General features: G+C 35.8%; 1 protein-coding gene across 1 annotated transcript in view; it reads left to right on the forward strand.

Annotated features, from left to right (window-relative positions):
- Nucleotides 1-19,915, forward strand: part of LRRIQ1 (leucine rich repeats and IQ motif containing 1) — a 189,013-nt gene that overhangs the window by 14,266 nt on the left and 154,832 nt on the right. Inside the window, exons 7-9 of the mRNA XM_043880603.1 lie at nucleotides 1,540-3,171; nucleotides 9,282-9,434; nucleotides 11,526-11,676. Coding sequence (XP_043736538.1) covers nucleotides 1,540-3,171; nucleotides 9,282-9,434; nucleotides 11,526-11,676 — 1,936 coding nt within the window. The remainder of the gene's footprint in view (nucleotides 1-1,539; nucleotides 3,172-9,281; nucleotides 9,435-11,525; nucleotides 11,677-19,915) is intronic.

Here is a 19,915-nt window from a genome sequence, read left to right on the forward strand (position 1 = left end):
CCCCTGTGGCTCAGCTGGTAAAGACTCCACCTGCAACGTGGGAGACCTGGGTTCAATCCTGGGTTGAGCAGATCCTCTGGAGGAGGCCTTGGCAACCCACTCCAGTATTCTTACCTGGAGAATCCCCAAGCACAGAGGAACCTGGTGGGCTACAGTCCATGGCGTCTCAAGAATCAGACATGACTGAGCGACGAAGCATGCACAAAGCTCATGCCGTCTTTGATGGCAAATCTGTTGCTCATTTATTAAGTTCTTTTGAAGCTTTAAGATTTTTCACTCTTTGCATTCATCTGCACATATTTGCTGGTTTTCTACTGTGTGCCAGGTAGTTACCTCTCTGTGATTACTCAGGATACAGCAGTGAATAAAACAGAAATAATCCTTGCCTTCATAGAGCTTATATTCCTTAGTGTTCTGAAATATTGTTAGTGTTTACTATACGAGCCATCATTTTGTGTGTGTGTGTGAAATTGACTCATCTCAAGGCCTTTGTTTTTGGTTTTGAAATCATTTTTCTCTGATTCTCTTCTTTTCAGTTTTCCTCATTTTTTTATTTTGGAACTCCTGTTAGTCATATGTTGAAGTTTCTGTGTTGATCGCCTTTACACCTGAACTTCATATATTTCATAACTTTGTGTTTTGTGTATTATTTTGGGAAACAGCTAGTTTTGAAGTTTTGTTTAGGCATTTAGCTGCTCAACCATTTTATCTTGATTTTTTTTGTTTGTTTGTTTGAGTGAGTCATATATTTTTATTTGGGCACTTGCATTTCATTTTTTATGTGAGATTCTTATTTAAACATTTCTTTCTTAAAAATATCTTTAACTTTTAATTAAATAGTTTTCTCAGAAGTTGGACCTTCCTTTTGCTTATTGAAGCATTTTTGTTACTTCACATCATTTGTGTTAGTTTTTCTAAATATTTGCCCGATTTTGTTGACCTGTTTTCTTTTGTTTTAGGACTTTAGTGACAATGATATTTTCACCCAACTCTGGATTACCTCACTTAGTGCTTTATGGGCTTATCAGCTGTCCTGCTGGACAGGATAAGAAATGTAACTAGGCTTATATGTATCTACTACCTCACCTTCCTTATACTATAACTTAAAAATCATTCCCTGTTTCTGCATTCCCTGTGCTGCTAGCTCTAGGGGTCTCTTTTATCAGAAAGAACACCCGTCTCATAAAGTTTGAAGTCCTTTTCTCCTACACAAATTTTAGCTTTTGGCTTTTCTTGCCTTTTCTCTGTGTCATTCTGACTGCATATGCTTTCTATCATCAAAGAATTCTTCAATTCCCCAATTTCAAGTACAGTCATAATATTAGAGTATCAGCTTACTAAATTGATAGAAGCTCCTAAATATTTAAAAAAATCAATATGCCCTTTTCAATAAATTACTTTAGTTCCTCTAAGTAAATTTTCTATTGACTTTATTATGATTTCAGTTCAGTATTTGTTTTAATCTAAATTTCATATGATGCTTTAGTAATATTTCACATTTAGCTTATGCTGACTACTATATATCTTACTTTATTTTAGGAATTTATTAGAAACTTACATTTACAAATGGAAGAAGAAAGAACAAAATTTAAAGACCTACAGGAAAAAGAAAAAATGCGTTTGTTAAAACTACAGCATAATGCAGCTGTAAAAATTCAAGCTAAATATAAAGCATTTGTGGCCTACCAAAAATATGGCCCAATCATAAAGGGACAAATAGAAAGTAAGAAAAAGAAAGCACAAGAGTGGAAGGAAAAGGAAGCAAAAATACGACAGATAGAAGAAGAAAAACGGAAACGATTAGAGGAGGAACAAAGAATAGAAGAAGAGATAGAAAAGCAGATGCAAGAGGGAAGGAAAAGGAGAGAAAAAGAATATATGGGGAAAAAGAACATCCTGAGACAACAAAGGGAACAACTACTAAAGATGGAAAAATTGATACTGAGAGAAGCTGCAAAAAAACAGCTAATAATAAGTAGAGCATTAAAGAAGGGAGAATATAATGCCAAACATGTGACCATTGAGGATACATCAAAGAATAAGGATGATGGAGCCAAAAGGCGAGGGGGTGGAAAGTTAAAAATGTGGGAAGACGCTTCCCCTTGGTTAGCTGAAGAGTCAGATAAGAGGAAGAATGTAGATAGACAGCTTGTGTTGAAAGAATCAGTACAAGTGCAATTAAAAGAATCTATGTCAAGCCAGGCAATTTTGGCAGTATTTAAAGTGGAAGAAAAAAATGAAAACCCAGCAGCACAATGTTCACAAGAATTGGTCAAGCAAAAAAAGAATTATGAAAACATAGATCAAAAAAATAAATTGGAAAACCTGCATCTAAAAGAAAATGTCAAAGAACAGTTTCAACTGCAAGAATTACAGTTTCAAGTACAAAATGAGGAAGTCTTGAAACCTTCCATAAATGAGACTATGAGACAAGAAACCCAAATAATATTAGGAAATAATCAAGAAATCGATGAAGTAAAAGACAATGAATCACAGAAAATAATTGATGATAACCAAGACAATAAGATGCAAAAAGTAGAAAAAGAAATATCAGGACAGTTTGGAACATTGTATGAAGAAAATAATATAAAGGAAATTTCAGTGATTTCAATGAAACAAAACCCAGTACCACTGAAATTAGAAAAATCTGAAGATATAGGGGAAAATACATTACTACAAGAAGAAGAAATTGATTTAAAATCTAAAGAGGCAGAGGAGAACCCAAAAGGCAGTGCTCTGAATAGTGACTTGGTTTTTAACACTAATGATGCTGTGATAAATGTAGAAGGCAAAATAAGCAAGCAAAATTATATTGTAGATGCTCCTTGTGAAGATTTGGGTGGCTATAATGCAAAAAACAATTTGGTTTTTAAAGAAGTAAACTCTCTTAAGTCTCAGATTCAAGAAATTCCAGAAGAATGTCATGAAAATACAGCTGAATGTGAAAATAAAGTGGCCTGCTCTGTGCCAGAGCCAACACTTCTGTCTTCTATTGAAGAAAAGAGGCTAGCTTGGATAACATCATTTAAACCCTGGTTTGAAATTTTCAGGCAAAATCAACAGAAGAAAATTGTTAGAAGGAGGAGACTTATAAAATGCCCAGTCAACACGATGCCCCCTTTGAATACACTAGAAATTCTTCGGTGTGGTCCTTGGGATACTTTACAGCAGGTATTTTATAATACTTTTTACATACTGAATTTTAATTGGTTCTCTAAAATGTAACTTCAAAAATCTTTATATAAGACAAATTTTATTTTTAATCGAAGTATAGTTGATGTACGAAAGGTTACAGGTGTACAATATAGTAACTCATAATTTTCAAAAGTTATACTCCATTTATGGTTATTATAAGATGTTGTCTATATTCCCTGTATTGTACAACATATCCTTGTAGCTTACTTAATTACTTACTTACTTTCCCCTTCCCTCTCCCCACTGGTAACCACTAATTTGTTGTTTCTCGGACTCTGCTTTTTTTGAAATCCAAGAATTTTCTTAGTCAATGAAGTTACTAATGAAATACTTATCCTATTTGAGAGGAGTTGTACTTAAAAGAAATCCTCAATTAAAATTATTCAGTGCCTCTTCTTCAGTGAGGCACTATGAAGAGCTTTGATTTTTTTCAAGGGGCCTATAGCCATTATTAGGCTACTAAGAATGGAGTCATCTGGGAAAGTAGAGTTGGTAGAGTAGGAAAATTGCAGCTTGTTACTCAGCTTGGAGCTCATTTGCTTTAGTCCTGGACCACAGCACCGCCTAGTGGCTCCCTTCGTAATTGAGTCACGTGCTGTATAAACATGGTACATATGTACGTGAAATTTAAAGTAGTTGTTACCAAATGCTACTAGTTTTCTATGCTTATGAAACATAGTTTCAATCAAAAATAAGACAGAAACTAACAGATGTGTAGAAAAACAGGAAAGATTAAATTCAATAAAGGATTTAAGATGAAAGATTTAAGGTTAAAATACACATGTTTAGGCCTTAAGCTCAAAACATATTTATAAAGTTTATTTGATTTCTTGATATAGGCAAGATACCTAGAAAAGGAAACACTAATGTTAATATGTATACATTGTTTTATTCATTCACTCAGCAAAGATTCATCTATCCCACATGATCAGTCCATATTTATTGTTAGATTAAAGGGACAGAAACAAACCCGTCTTTGCCCTTATGATTCTGATTTGGTAGGCAAAAAGGCAATAAATAAATAACATATTACTGTGGATTTTTATTTTTAATGTATCAAATGAGATCAGGGTTCTCATTTTCTTTCTGCCATTTACTGGCTATCTCACCTTGCTCTTTCTGAGCCTCAAGTTTTGTCTTCTGTAAACTGGGATGAGAAATACCTACTTTATAGGATTGTTGAGTTTTTAAATACTGTTTGTGAAGAATTTGGTCTTGGGCTTGTGTAACGTATATAATAGTCTTTGTCAAATGTGGGTCTCAAACATCTGAAGAGAAAGGCAACGGACTTATGATTAACCTATTTCATCAAATAAGTTAGAACATTGAAAATGCTGAATCATCTACTATATGGAATAGTATTCCAGAAGGATATGACTGAAGAGCAGTGATTATTGACAACTAACATTTTTTTTTTCCCTAGCAGAATGCTTTAACTAATTCATTTTTCTTTTGAGTATTTTGCTACTAATGGTAACTAGCCTTAAATAACAACTGCAAAAAAAGGGTATAGCTTAAGGATTTTTTTCTATGGCTTCACAATACGGCATGGATGATGATAACATTTTAGGGGCTGATTAACTTTTAGGTCAGAAGGTCTCACTTCATTCAAGGAAGACTGTAATTAAGTGGTGTTGTGATGATACATGGCTTAGATGAAGTTTTATTCTCATTCATCTAAGCCACCAATCATACCTGATTTAGTCTCTTTGCAGCTGATTTTTTACATGATGTTATTTGTCTACGTTGAATAGATTTGAGGTTGTGGCACAATCACAAATTTGTTAACACAAAGCGTAACAGTCATTGCTTCTGTTACTTTGGGAATTATAGTTTACCATAGGTGAGTGACACTGCTTGGGTTGGATTTCTCAAGAGTAATTGAGAGTGAACTCTGTAAAAAATACATGGCTCTTTTAGGTCATTTTATTTATCAAAACTGCCCAGGATTTGGGGGAAATATAGATGATTAAGTAGAAAACTAATTTGTGATATTTTGTTAAGATGTAATGAATGAGTCTTAGGTTCTATGAGTCAGTTCATTTTTAAGTCATGAGAGACTGAAAATATTAGTTTTCCAAATATTTTTGTATTACCCTTTGGTAATATGGGAGCACAACTATGAATGTTATAAATATTTTAGTTTTGCCACAGGGCTAAGATAATGCATTTGTTCAGTTATTTGAGAAGCATTTAGTGACCATTCACTATGCCCTAGTTGCTCTTTTATCAGGCTGATCATACACTGATAAACACCTATGAATATTAATTCTATATTGACCTTAATTTTTAGAGCATAAAGCAGTTTTATTTCTGTGATTATTTTCATGCTTGTATCAAAATGATGGGACTCTCCATGTGGCTCAGTGGTAAAGAATCTGCCTGCCAATGCAGGAGATGTGGTTTCAGTCCCTGGGTCAGGAAGATCGCCAGGAGGAGGAATTGGCAACCCACTTCAGTTTTCTTGCCTGGGGAAATCCCATGGACAGAGAAGCCTGGGGGGCTATAGTCCATGGGGTCACAAAAGAGTCAGGCATGACTTAGCAGCTAAATAACAATCAAAATGATGAGTGTAAAAGTTTATTTGATCTCATATGTTTGGGAAAATCTAGAGTGTAACAGGAAATAAATTGCTGTATCATGTGGAAATTTTTAAAATTCAACCTAATTTATTTTTGGCACTGGGTCTTCGTTGCTGCACACGGGCTCTTCTCTCTTGCGGCGAGAAGGGGCTGCTCTCTGGTTGTGCGCAGGCCTCTCGTTGCGGTGGCTTCTCTTGCTTTGGAGCTTGGTCTCTAGGTGCACATGCTTAAGTAGTTGTGGTGTGTGGACTCAGTAGTTGCCACTTGTGGGGCTTAGTTGCCCCATGGCATGTGGGATCTTCCTGGACCAGGGATTGAACCAGTATCCCCTGCATTGCAGAGTGGATGCTGACCACTGGACCACCAGGGAAGTCCCAGAAAATTTTTAAATGTTCAGTACAAGGGAGGAGGAAATACCAAGAAATACTTCATATTCAGAAGTAGACACCATCAACAAGTACACTGCAGCAGAATCACTCCTATACTGCAGCTGGAGAGGCTGCTACATCATAACTAGAATTTAATTATGTTTATATGTTTGTAAAGTAATGTTCATAATCCTTCAAGCTAGGATTCAACAGTACGTGAACCGAGAACTTCCAGATGTTCAAGCTGGGTTTAGAAAAGGCAGAGGGACCAGAGATCAAATTGCCTAAATCCATTGGATCATCGAAAAAGCAAGAGAACTCTAGGAAAACATCTACTTCTGCTTCATTGACTATGCTAAAGCCTTTGACTGTGTGGACCACAACAAACTATGAAAAATTCTTCAAGAGATGGGAATACCAGGCCCCCTTACCTGCCTGCTGAGAAACCTGTATGCAGGTCAAGAAGCAACAGTTAGAACTGGACATGGAACAACAGACTGGTTTAAAATTGGGAAAGGAATACATCAAGACTGTATATTTCACCCTGCTTATTTAACTTCTATGCAGAGCACATCATGTGAAATGCCAAGCTGGATGAAGCACAAGCTGGAATCAAATTGCTGGGAGAAATATCAATAACCTCAGATATACAGATGACACCACCCTTATAGCAGAAAGTGAAGAGGAACTAGAGAGCCTCTTGATGAAGGTGGAAGAGGAGAGTGAAAAAGCTAGCTTAAAACTCAACATTCAAAAAACTAAGATAATGCCATCTGGTCCCATCACTTCATAGCAAATAGACGGGGAAACAATGGAAACAGTGACAGACTTTATTTTCTTGGGCTCCAAAATCACTGCTGATGGTGACTGCAGCCATGAAATTAAAAGACTCTTGTTCCTTGGAAGAGAAGCTATGACAAATCTAGACAGAATTTTAAAAAGCAGACTCACCACTCTGCTGACAAAGGTCTGTCTAGTCAAAGCTCTGCTTTTTCCAGTAGTCATGTATGGATGTGAGAGTTGGACCATAAAGAAAGCTGAGCACTGAAGAATTGATGCTTTTGAGCTGTGGTGTTGAAGATACTTGAACTGCAAGGAGATCAAACCAGTCCATCCTAAAGGAAATCAGTCCTGATCATTGGAAGGACTGATGCTGAAGCTGAAACTCCAATACTTTGGCCACCTGATGTGAAGAGCCTACTTATTGGAAAAGACCCTGATGCTGGGAAAGATTGAAGGCAGGAGGAGAAGGGGACAACAGAGGATGAGATGGTTGGATAGCATCACTGACTCAATGGACGTGAGTTTGAGCAAGCTCTGGGAGATACTGAAGGACGGGGAGGCCTGGTGTGCTGCGGTCCAGGGGCTTGCAAAGAGTTGGACACGACCAAGCGACAGCAGCAAGGCAGTGTATTGTTACACTAGCAGGAGAATGTACACTGGAGAGTAGCATCTGTTACTGCAAAGCTGCAGCGGTAGGGTTTTCAGTTTTTAAGTGTTCGATTCTAGTGTCTTTAGTTTTTTAGTGTAGAATCAGTTTTCTAAGTACAGAATTTATAGTATCTCCTTTGGACAAATTATAGGGGTATTACCCAGCAGGTATCCTGACACATGTAGGTAAATATGTTTCTTTCTGAAAAACTGTAAAAAAGAAATTTGTTTCAAAAGTTGTTTTAGATTATTAGTAATTGAGAAATTCCTAAAATTACTTTGAAACTAGAAAATTCATTCACCAAAAGTTTAAAAAATACCAGCTATTGCTTTTGCTACTTAAAGCAAGGGGTAGACTAATCCTTTCTTTCTGTTTCCATGAATGTATGATCTTCCCATTCACTGACACAAATATGTAAATGTAAAACTTTATTGCACAGGAAATATTCCACAAGAAGAGGAGTTGCACACTTAAGAATTTATGCTTTCCCCAGCTTTTTTTTTTTGAAGTAACAATGCTTTCAGTTTCAGTAAAACACTTAAAATTTCTTTTGCATGTGTTATACCCTAGTATATATGCTAGTATACACTATAAAGCTAATAATTTTTAAATTGTTGTTCAGTACATAGGAAATCTGGCCTTAGGACTTCCAATGTGGCAATGTGAAAGTATTCTTACTGTAAAGCAGTTTAGTTTATATACTTATTTCAGGGCATAGACTCAATTATAGTGAAGAAGCAGCACATCGTTACATTATTACTGTGCCAAGTTTACGTAGGTGAGAGATCCTGGGTTTAATACATGGAGTGCTTTTCAGTAATCTCAAAATATTTATATCTGACATATTCTTATAGAACTATAAGTGTAGTCCTTAATATACCTACCATAAAGTTCAATACACTCTTTGATGTTGAATTTTCTTTAGTTGAAAAGACTTAAAAAGAGAAAAATTCCTTAGGAAAAAGGCTTTATGAAGTAGTGAATACAAGGTAATATCTCAATAATAGGAAATGTTATAAATGTATGATAATAAGTTTCATGATTTGTTATACGGCAGATTCTATATGATCTGGGTATATACATTATTCAGTAGTAAAGGATGATTCATACTTTTATAATACAGAAGTATAATAGAATGTTGTTTTTATTGCATGCTCCAGTTATTTTTGCATGTTTCTACTTATTACAAGTTCTACAATATCTCTTCTCAGTTAAAGTTGCTTCATTTTTAGAAGAGAGCTAAGTTATTCTAGTTGAAGCATGGCAGGTTGGTTATAAAATCTGTTTCTGATCTGTTACGGCTTCTGATATTATCCAGGTACCCTGAAGATACTGTCAAACACAGATCTTCAATGTTTATATAGTGCAATCCTGAAAATAATGCCAAGAGACATGAAGAACAGGAAAATGAATTTGGTGAAAAGTCAAGGAGTAAAATGATTATGTTATTATTGCTTCTATATATATTACCTTTGAACTTGAGTTGGTCATGAATGATTACATTATTTTGCCTTTCTATGAGGGAAAGAAATGTGGCAAAATCGTCAGCTTAAATGAAGTTGAGTTGTTAATAAAAGTGAGTTTCAATATATAGCATTACTTTCTTTAAGATGAAAAATTTAAAACAATTTTTCAAGGTTAATATAGTTTGTCTTCATTATATTTAGATAATGATATGCTCTCTGATTTTTTTGAATTCTCTAGGTTGCAACAATAACATTTCAAGATTTGCCAGGCTGCAGTCTCTCCACACTGGCAGAGTGTCCAAATCTGCAGTTTCTGTCTCTTCGACGCTGTGGATTAACTTCCTTGCACAGTCTGAGTAACTGCAAAAAATTGAAGTATATTGATGCACAGGTGTGTCCTATGTTGTCATTATTTATTTTATAATAAAATATAAAACAGATTCAGGTGTACATTTAAGAAATGACAATTTTGAAGGAACATTTAATAAAATAGCCTGTAACTCAGGGTCTAGAGAGATCAAGGGCCAAAATTTGTGAGAGCCATACAGGAAAGATGATTAGGTGGTATGACCTGGGAAATTATCTTCATTCATAGGTGATAGGGTTATTGTTTCGTTACTTTTTGCTACATAACAAATGACTGCATTATTTAGTAAATTTTAAAAAAAAAGCTTCCATTTTATTTTACTCTACTTCTGTGGGCCATGAATGAGGCCAGACTTATTCTGGGCATTCCATCTGTTTCATACTCTGTTGCCTGGATGTCTGATGTAATTTGCAGTTGGGGCTGGAATGTCCAAATACGTTCTTTTATATGTCTGGTGCCTTGGGAGGTTGAAGTTTCCCTCCCTCTCTATGTCTCTCTCTGCCCACCCCACCCCCCCACCACCTTGGGCATCTTTACAGGGTGAGCTTTCCAAAAAGACAGTTTTCAATACTAGGGCTTATCAAGCGTCTGCCTGCATCATACTAGCTTATGTTCTATTCACTAAACTTTCAGTTCAAGTGGGAGGGGACTGTGTGTATGTGTGAATATTGGGTTGTGAGGTTTATAGGAAACTGCTTACAAAATAATAATCTACTGCAATCTGCTTCCTGGTTCCTAATGAGTCATATCTTTCCCACATGCGAAAGGACCCATGCCCCAAAGACCCCAGAATCTTATGAACTTATGACATCAGACTTAAACTTGAAGCACAGAATCTTCTCATCTAAATCAGATCCAAATGGAGATGATCTGCTCAGAGTTCTTTCAACTCAGAGATCTGTAAAGTTAAAGGAAAAGTAGTCTTCTCCCACTGTCCTACACCTACGTATGGTGGTGAGACAGACAGGACTTAGTTAATTACAAGAGTCCTTATCATTCAGTCTGGGAGAGAACAGGAAGCTCATGGCAGCCCTTGGTCCAAAGCTAAGAACATACCATTAGTTCTTAGTAAGGACTTGGTTCTGCTCCATGGGACTGGTTCTCTCTGACTCTTGGTTCTGCCCAATAGTCTTCTAAGTCCATTCTCAAGGCATACCTTCTTTTTCATTGCAGCTGAGAATTTTTTTCAATGTTTCTTTCTCATAGAAGATTGAAGTCAGGATGCTAGAGTTTCATTTTATTTTTGATTCTTTTCAGTTCAGACCGACAGTGCTTCCACCAATATGATTTTCTTTTCTTTGTGTTTCCTATGCTTATTAAGTTTACTCCAGTTAACAAAGACTGTACTCATAGATGTTTTTGAGAGAGTGTTTTGGGACTATACCATTAAGATTCTTAAAAGCCCTTGTGGCTCAGCTGGTAAAGAATCCACCTGCAATGTGGGAGACCTGGGTTTGATTCCTGGGTTGGGAAGATCCCCTGGAGAAGGGAAAGACTACCCACTCCAGTATTCTGGCCTGGAGAATTCCGAGAACTGTATAGTCAATGGGGTCACAAAGAGTCGGACATGACTGAGCGACTTTCACTTTATCTTTCTGAAGTTTAAAAAAAGAGAATGCTGTTGCATCCCTGACGTATGATCTTGACCTTGAGACCAATATTCTGTATTGTAGAGATATGTATATTTAGTAAAAGTATAAATTTGCATATAAGATATATACCTAATTCATGGTATTGGCATCACAAAAGGAACTGAGGAAGGCAAATGGGTAGATTTCAAATTTTTCAGTGTTTGATTTCTTTAAAATAGGTTTGTTAGCAACTGTGACCAAATCGTTCACTCTTGTTCAGATAGTTTGAAATGTTTTGTTATTGATCCTCTATATTTTCTCTATTTTAAAAGATTATTAATAAGTTTAAATCAGTTAATTATTTATTTGATTGCCTGATATTTTCATTCAGATAGTATAACATTCCACATAGTTATCTTAAAAGTTAGGGACTCAGATAATCATTTAAATTCAAGTATATCACCTTTCTTCTTTTCTGCAAGCTTTAAATGTTTCATTAGTAAGCCATTGAAATAAAACTAATTACATTTGTTCTTTGTTTTAGGAAAACCATATTGAGACTATCAACTGTGAAAATTTGGAAAATCTCTGCGTTGTTCTTCTTAATGAAAATCAGTTGACTTCTCTTCACGGTTTGGATGGCTGCACCAATATCCAAAGTCTTGAGCTTTCACATAATAAAATCACTCGAATTGGTGAGAACAATGGAATTTGAATATATTAACATTTATTTTTCATGATTATATATTGTTTCATTTACTTTTCTTTAAGAATAGGACACAATCTCTAATTTGCTAATTTTATCCAAGCCATACTTATTTTATCTTTTACCCAGAAGGAAACAAAACTATATTTTTAATATATATAACAGGAATATGCTCCCACCACTGGCAAATGGATTGTCATTAGTAGCTCCTTAAATTAGTATATTTACCTCCCTGTTCCTTTTCTTATAACTAATAGTGATCTGAACTCTACTGGGGAATATATTGATATATATTATTATATATATAATATACCCTTGTTTGTTGCCATCATATTTTTATAGATTATGCTTACTACGGGCTTCCCAGGTGGTGCTAGTGGTAAAGAATCCGCCTGCCAAAGCAGGAGATGGAAGAGACGCAAGTTCGATCCCTGGGTCAGGAAGATCCCCTGGAGGAGGGCACCACAGCCCCCCAGAATTCTTGCCTGGGGGATTCTATGGACAGAGGAGCCTGGTAGGCTGCAGTCCATAGGGTCGCACAGAGTTGGACACCACTGAAGTGACAGCATGCTTACTATACTTTTCAGCAACTGTCATTACTGTTTCTTGATAGGATATTTCTCTCTTTACCTACAAACATCACTTGTACTAACCTTTCCTTCTTTGTGCTTGCATGCTGAGTTGCTAAATCATGTCTGACCCTTTGCAACTCCTTGGACTGTAGCCTGCCAGGCTCCTCTGTCCGTGAGATTTCCCAGGCAAGAATACTGGAGTGGGTTGCGATTTCCTTCTTCAGGGGATCTTCCCAAGCATGTCTCCTGCATGAACTCATGTCTCCTGCAACAACAGGCAGATCATTTACCATTGAGCCACCTAGAAGCCCTTCCTTTTTTAGATAAGGCTACTAATACCACATAAAAAGAAAGAACTTATCTCTTTGAATCTCCCTCATCGTCTTTGTCCCTCCATCTGTCATTATGAGACATTACTTTGCCAACAAAGGTCTGTATAGTCAAAGCTATGTGTTTTTCCAGTATCTATATACCTCTGTATCAATAGCTGTTTCCACCCTTATTCTTTGTAATCCATAAAATTCAGTGATGAAAATGTCTTCTATTTTTAGGTGTTTTTATTGTTTTGGGATCTATGTGGGATATTTTTTATAAAGTTTAAAATTTTGTAAATTTTTTTTTTAAATTTTGTATTGGGGTATTTTGCCGATTAATAATGTTGTGACAGTTTCAGGTGAAGAGAGAAGGGACCCAGCCATACACATGCACATGTATCCATTCTCCCCCCAGACTCCCCTCCCATCCAGGACCCCACACAACGCTGGGCAGAGTTCCATGTGCTACACAGTAGGTTCTTGTTGGCTATCTGGAAATGCCTTTTCATATTTAAGATCAGCCCTTCTGTTTTCTGTAAGTGTACCTATCATTCTCCTCTGGTATATTCCTCCATCGTTTATCACCTTCCTCATGTCAGATTCTTCCTGTTGCCATTCATTTCTGCCACTGCCTCATCTCTCTTTCCCCTTTCAAGTCTTGTGAAAGAGTGTTCTGTTCTTGCTGTCACTTCTCATGTCTTACTACTCAACCTCCGTCTTCTGCCCCCTGAAATTCAGTTTCCACTCACATCTATACATTTTCAGTGCGGTAAGTCTAAAGTAAAAATCTCAAGTTTTTCACTACCTGGCTTAAAATTCTCTGGGTTTTTGTTGTTGTTGTGTTTTATTTTTATTTTCTATTGTTGTAACTTTGAGATTCTCGAGGGACTTGATAAGGGCTGGTTCTTGTTCACTCACTCAGTCATGTCCAACTCTTTGCGACCCCGTGGACTACAGTCCGCCAGGCTTCCCTGTCCTTCAACATCTCCCGCAGTTTCCTCAAACTCATGTCCGTTGAGTTGGTGATGCCATCCAACTATCTCGCCCTCTGTCACCCACATCTCTTCCTGCCCTCAGTCTTTCCCAGCATCACCGTCTTTTCCAATGAGTTGGCATTTCGCATCAGTGGAGCTTCAGCTTCAGCTTCAGTCCTTCCAGTCAATGTCCAGGGTTGATTTCCTCTAGGATGGACTGGTTGGATCCCCTTGCAGTTCAAGGGACTCTCAAGAGTCTTCAGTGCCGCAGTTGGAAAGCATCATTTCTTGGCGTTCAGCCTCCTTTTTGGTCCATTTCTCACATCTGTACATGACTACTTGAAAAACACATAGCTTTGGCCATACGGATCTTTTTGTTGGCAAAGTAATGTCTCTGCTTTTTAATACACTGTCTAGGTTTGCCATAGTTTTTCTTCCAAGGAGCCAGAATTGTTTAATTTCATGGCTGCAGTCACTATCTGCAGTGATTTTGGAGCCCAAGAAAATAATGTCTGTTACTGTTTCCATTGTTTCCCCATCTATTTGCCATGAAGTGACGGGACCGGATGCAGTGATCTTTGTTTTTTGAACATTGAGTTTCAAGTCAGCTTTTTCACTCTCCCTTTTCACCTTCATCAAGAGGCTCTTTAGTTCCTCTTCACTTTCTGCCGAAAGGGTGGTATCATCTGCATATGAGGTTATTTACATTTTTCCCAGCAATGTTGATTACAGCTTGTGCTTCATTCAGCCTGACATTTCACATGATGTACTCTGCATATAGGCTTCCCTGATAGCTCAGTTGGTAAAGAATTTGCCTGCAATGCAGGAGACCCCGGTTTGATACCTGGGTTGGGAAGATCCCCTGGCGAAGGGAATCTATTGTTGGGTTTTGTTGGGTTTCCCTTGTGGCTTAGCTCAGAATCCGCCTGCAGTGAGGGATACCTGGGTTCAGTACCTGGGCTGAGAAGATCCCCTGGAGAAGGGAAAGGCTACCCATTCCAGTATTCTGGCCTGGAGAATTGCATGAAGTGTATATAGTCCATGGGGTCACAAAGAGTTGGACTCGACTGAGCGACTTTCACTTTCACTCTGCATATAAGTTAAATAAGCAGGGTGACAATATGTCACCTTGACGTATTCCTTTCCCAATTTGGAACCAGTCCATTTTTCCATGTCCAGTTCTAACTATTGGTTCTTGACTTGTGTACATGTTTCATAGGAAGGAAAGGTGGTCTGGTATTCCCATCTCTTTAAGAATTTTCCGCAGTTTGTTGTGACCCACACAGTCAAAGGCTTTAGCATAGTCAAGCAGAAGCAGATGTTTTTCTGGAACAATATTGCTTTTTCTATGATCCAGTGGATGTTGGCAGTTTGATCTCTGGTTCCTCTGCCTTTTCTAAAACTTTATCAGATATATCTTGAGGTTAATTCCTTGATGTAGATACTTTTTGGGACAAAGGACATCTTTAATCTAGGAACACAGTACCAGACACACTTTATATGGGTTATAGGTTGTACCATTTTGCCCTCCTACCATTAATATATGTTAATACTTGGGTTTTGGCGGGGGTTTTGTTTTTCTTCTGTTTATTACATTTTTCTTTTCAATTTTTAAGGTAACTATACAATTCAGTTATTCTTTTTATTTTTTACTCTTGTTGACATAAGTACTTAAATCTATAAATTTTCCTCGGAGCAGTAGTTATTCTGTAGTTTCTGATATATGGATATTTTCATTTGTTCTATAATGAAGTGTTTTATCTTTTACCTAAAAATTTAAATTTCCATATGGAAAGGCCATTTTTGTTGTCACTTTTTTTCTAGTTTTATTGCATTATGAGTGAGTGAAGTCACTCAGTTGTGTCCGATTCTTTGCAATGCCATGGACTGTAGCCTACCAGGCTCCTGCATCCATGGGATTTTCCAGGCAAGAGTAGTGGAGTGGGTTGCCATCTCCTTCTCCAGGGGATCCTCCCGACCCAGAGACCAAACCAAGGTCTCCCACATTGCAGGCAGACGCTTTACTATCTGAGCCACCAGGGAAGTTCCCTACAACAGAAGGCTTTATTAATTCACAGCTCAAAATCTGAATTAACAATTGAAGCAGAACGCTGGGGCCAGCTGCTTAGCAACTCTCCCCTTTTTCTGGAACAAGCATTCTAAAAGTTATAGTCAAAGAATTATTTTTGTGCTATATCTGCTTTTTGATACTTGTGGTTTTCTAGTATGTGGTTAATTTTCAGGAATGTTTCACGTGTACTTGAAAAGAAGGGTTTTTTGTTGTTGGAATAATAGAGTATATATTTTCATCTTTTAGCTCTATGTTAGTGATCTTTTATTTTTGGTTTTCTATGTCTACCTGATTCACCTTGGACTGAAGGAGCTGAGCTAGTTTAAATGTATCTTTTAAAAAAATTATTTATGTATTTCTTTATTTTTGCCTGTGCCGGGTCTTCGTTGCTGTGCGTGGGCTTTCTCTAGATGCAACGAGCACCTTATTGCGTGCGGGTTTCTGCAGTTGCGGCTCCTGGCCTCTAAAGCACAGGCTCGGCAGTCGTGGTGCTGGGCTGAGTTGCTCCGTGACATGTGGGAACTTGCAGGTGGATCAGGGATGGAGCCCATACATCCTTCCTTGTCAGGCGGATTCTGTCACTGAGCCCCCAGGGAAGCCCTAAGTGTATCTATTCTTAATCAGCCTACTTCTTTGTTTACATCCTTTGGTTTCTGCTTGATGTATGTTGCTCCATGCAGTTACACACATACTCTTAATTGTGTTATCTTTATTGTGGGTTTTAGCCTTGAAAATTATAAGTTCCCTTCTTTATCTCTCTAATACTTTTGTGATTGAATTCTGCCTTGTCTGATAGGTTTCATTTTGTTTGTATTTGCCTAATCTAAAAAAAAAAAAAAGTTTTACCTTTCCAAGTCACTTTGTTTTAGGTATGTACTTGTATTCAGCATGGATTGGGGTTTTATTTACTGATCCAAGCTTAAATGTTTTTCTCTCATATAGACCATGGCTGTTTGGATTTATTTGTTTCATTACTGACCCCACTTAGGATGAATCTCTCTTTCTCGAAGGAGGCTTTGCTGGTAATAAATGGGTTCTTCCACCCCGGGACACCTTTATTTCTTACTTATCTGTTGAGTTTCTGTAGGATTTCCTTTGTAAAGTGTGAATTCAGCCTGGATTGTGTTGATCCCAGATACTTATTACCCTATTTAGAAAAAAATTTAGCTTGTGACTTCTTTGTCTCCCATTTGCAATGGAAGGATAGATTGTGAGTATTTTGATTTCTTTGGTGCACTTTATGAGTTTCTGGCAGAGATCTGGGGAGAATTGAATCTGATCAGTCACCATCAACTCCCCCTTTTTTTGTTTAATAAGGGAAACATATAGTTGTTTTCACAAGGCAAGCTTTTGTTTTGCACACATTTCAAGACAATTTTTAAAATGTAGTGTATATTGCTCTTTAATATGTTTATTTGCCTATGTGTCCATGCTGCCCACTTTGGGACCATTCATGACTTCTCCCATATGGAAATACTGATACTTTTGATACAACTTTTATATTAAAATTTTAGTTAAAAATGCATACAGAAATAATTTTGTTGTTGTTGGAATGAAGGCAAGTGCACTGATAATGGATGTTACTTTATTGGCACGCACTAAAGCAAGTTTGAGAGAAAGAAAAAGGTTGTTTGTAAGAAGAAATGCTTGAACTTCCTTTCGCTTCATTTTCATTGCCAGCAGTGCTGTATGGGATTTCTTGTAGTCAGTGAATTTCCTGGGATAGGATATCTGCAAGATTTATGTGAAAACTGCCATAGTATTAATTGATGTACCTGAGGTGTCTCTATGTAGTACACTTAGGCAAACAAGGTAAAAGACATCTTTGCTGTCTGTTGGGTAGCATGAAACGCTGTATTTATGGAGTGTGAGAAGAGTATACAGGAGAAAGTAGATTTTCTGAACCAGTTGGAGTCTGTTTTTCATTTTCAGGAACTGCTTATAGAGATTCTGGTTGAGCTAAGTGAAAAGCATAGATTTTGTCTTTCAATGATATATTGATGCCAAGAACTCTTATGAAGGGGCACAAAGATAGATTTGTGTTTATAAGTTAATAAGTCACTCTTCCATACTATAATATTTCTTAAGGAGGTGAAATAAAATTGGAAGCAATACCACATATTCTACACTTGTAATTTTGAGTTTAGTTTGTTCCTAATTCTAACTAGGCTGTAATTATTACACTAGTTAATATGTGATGTAAGTTCTAATTACTCTTCTTATTGGAAAATATTGTACAGTTTTATTTTACTTTATTTACGTTTAGTGAATCAAAATAGTAACTCTGTTATTCTCTTTAAGGCTTCATTTGAAATCATTGGTTGCTAAATATTTTCCATTCTAGTTGAACTAGTTAATTGTAGAAATAGAAACATAATGTGAACTATACTTTTTCAAAGTAAAAGTTTAAAATATAATTCTATAAATAGAAAGTAATGAAGTTACTTAATTAATTACTTAATTAGTTAGTTAATTAATAACTAAAATATTAATTTCAAATATAATTCAAAATTATATCCTTAAGATATATTACATATTGAGGTACAGATTATTTTCTGGTCAAATGTAGCAAAAAAATAAGCTACTATGTTGGGTATACATGGTCATATAAATTTCATAGTAATTTAATGATTACTTTTTTGATCTGGATTATTTTGCATGTCTTGAATGCACAAAATAATGGCTTTAAGCTCTTTAAATTAGCTTTAGATTGATGATTTTAAAGACAGATATATTTAAATTGGAAAAGAGATTTTATTATACTTTTTAATTCTGAATAAAGTTTTATGTTTTTTCCTTAAAGTTACATGAAACTTTATCTTTTATAACTCACTTTAATTTAGGTGGATTCAGTTTAAATTTTAAGGTTTGTTATCATCATTGTATTTCATGCTTTCTTTTGCCCGAAATTTCCTGTAAGAAAATTTCAGGCAAATTGGTAAGATTTTGTTTCTATAAGTAATGTTGAGAAAAAAATGACAGAAACTTTTCTTAAATGAATGTTGCCACAGTGATCATTAAAGATGATAAAGCTCATCTGTGGGGAATCTTTCATGTTTTGAGTTATATTTTTGAGTTTTTAAAAAATGAATAGCCAACACAAATGAAAAAGAGGTGATTTGTAAATTGTAATTAGTTTTCTTTTGTGTTTTGAAAATATGTTGTATTTTATTGACTTTCTAGCAGAAACATTTTTAAACTAAATTAATTTTTAAAATTCATGATTCATGACCAAGGTGTTTTATAGAACTTAGTATAATAAATATGGTAATAGATAACTTTTTTTTACCACCAGGCATTTATTTTATGTACATACATATTAACTCATTTGATTTTCACATAAGTGGTATGAGTTGGGTACTGTTTAACCCTTTTTTTTACAGATAAGAAAATTGAAATACAAAGTTTAAGTAGGTTGTCTAAAATCACAGCATTATTTAGTGATAGAGCCAGGATTTGAAAATCACTTGTCTATGCTGATACCTGATTTTTTAATTGTTTCATTCTATTGCCTCTCTCATAAATATGCATTTAAGTATAATTTAAGGTTATTACTGTTTTATTATACCATATTATAAACTCTTATGCTGAAACATATAATTTTAAGATTTATTTATTAATAAGTTTATTAATCAGCAAATATATTGAGCACTGACTATGTGTAAATGTTTTTCCAGGCATTAGAACAGAAAGAAAGAGAATAGGTATAAATTGACATATTTTCTTTGTTGACTATTGGGTAAAAATGAAAATAAGTGTGTTGTTAATGTGTAAAAGCATATAAGTGTTTTTGTTTCCTTATTCATGCAGCTTCTATCTCTGGTATTTTAGTAAAACTTTAATCTGAAAAAATGGTTTCTTTGAGGCCAATAATTTATAAATCATTAATTTATAAATTTCAGGTAACACATTCATAGAAAATATTATTGTAAGTAGATAGATACCAAGAGTTTTTTGTTGTTGTTGTTGTTTCCTGCTGCTTTATTTTCAGTTAATACTGCCTTCTGAAAAAAATGAAATTAGTATTCTAAGTTTGAAAGATACTGAACTAATTCAGCATTTTCACACAGGTTTGATTGCTATATTGTGGCTCATAGAGAAGTGTGCCTGAATTAATTCTTGCTGCCAAATGTTGTCACTGGAACATTAGGAAAAAATAATGAAGTAAAATAAGAGAAAGCTGTAGAAATGTTTTTCATTATCCATTTTGTGAGTTCTTTGGAATCCACTAGATGGTGCTAGCTTACTAAAGGCTACACAATGCCTAGTACAAAGCTGAAAGGGATTTTGCAGATCT

The sequence above is a fragment of the Cervus elaphus genome, chromosome 3 (assembly GCF_910594005.1).
Source record: "Cervus elaphus chromosome 3, mCerEla1.1, whole genome shotgun sequence".
Taxonomy (NCBI): domain Eukaryota; kingdom Metazoa; phylum Chordata; class Mammalia; order Artiodactyla; family Cervidae; genus Cervus; species Cervus elaphus.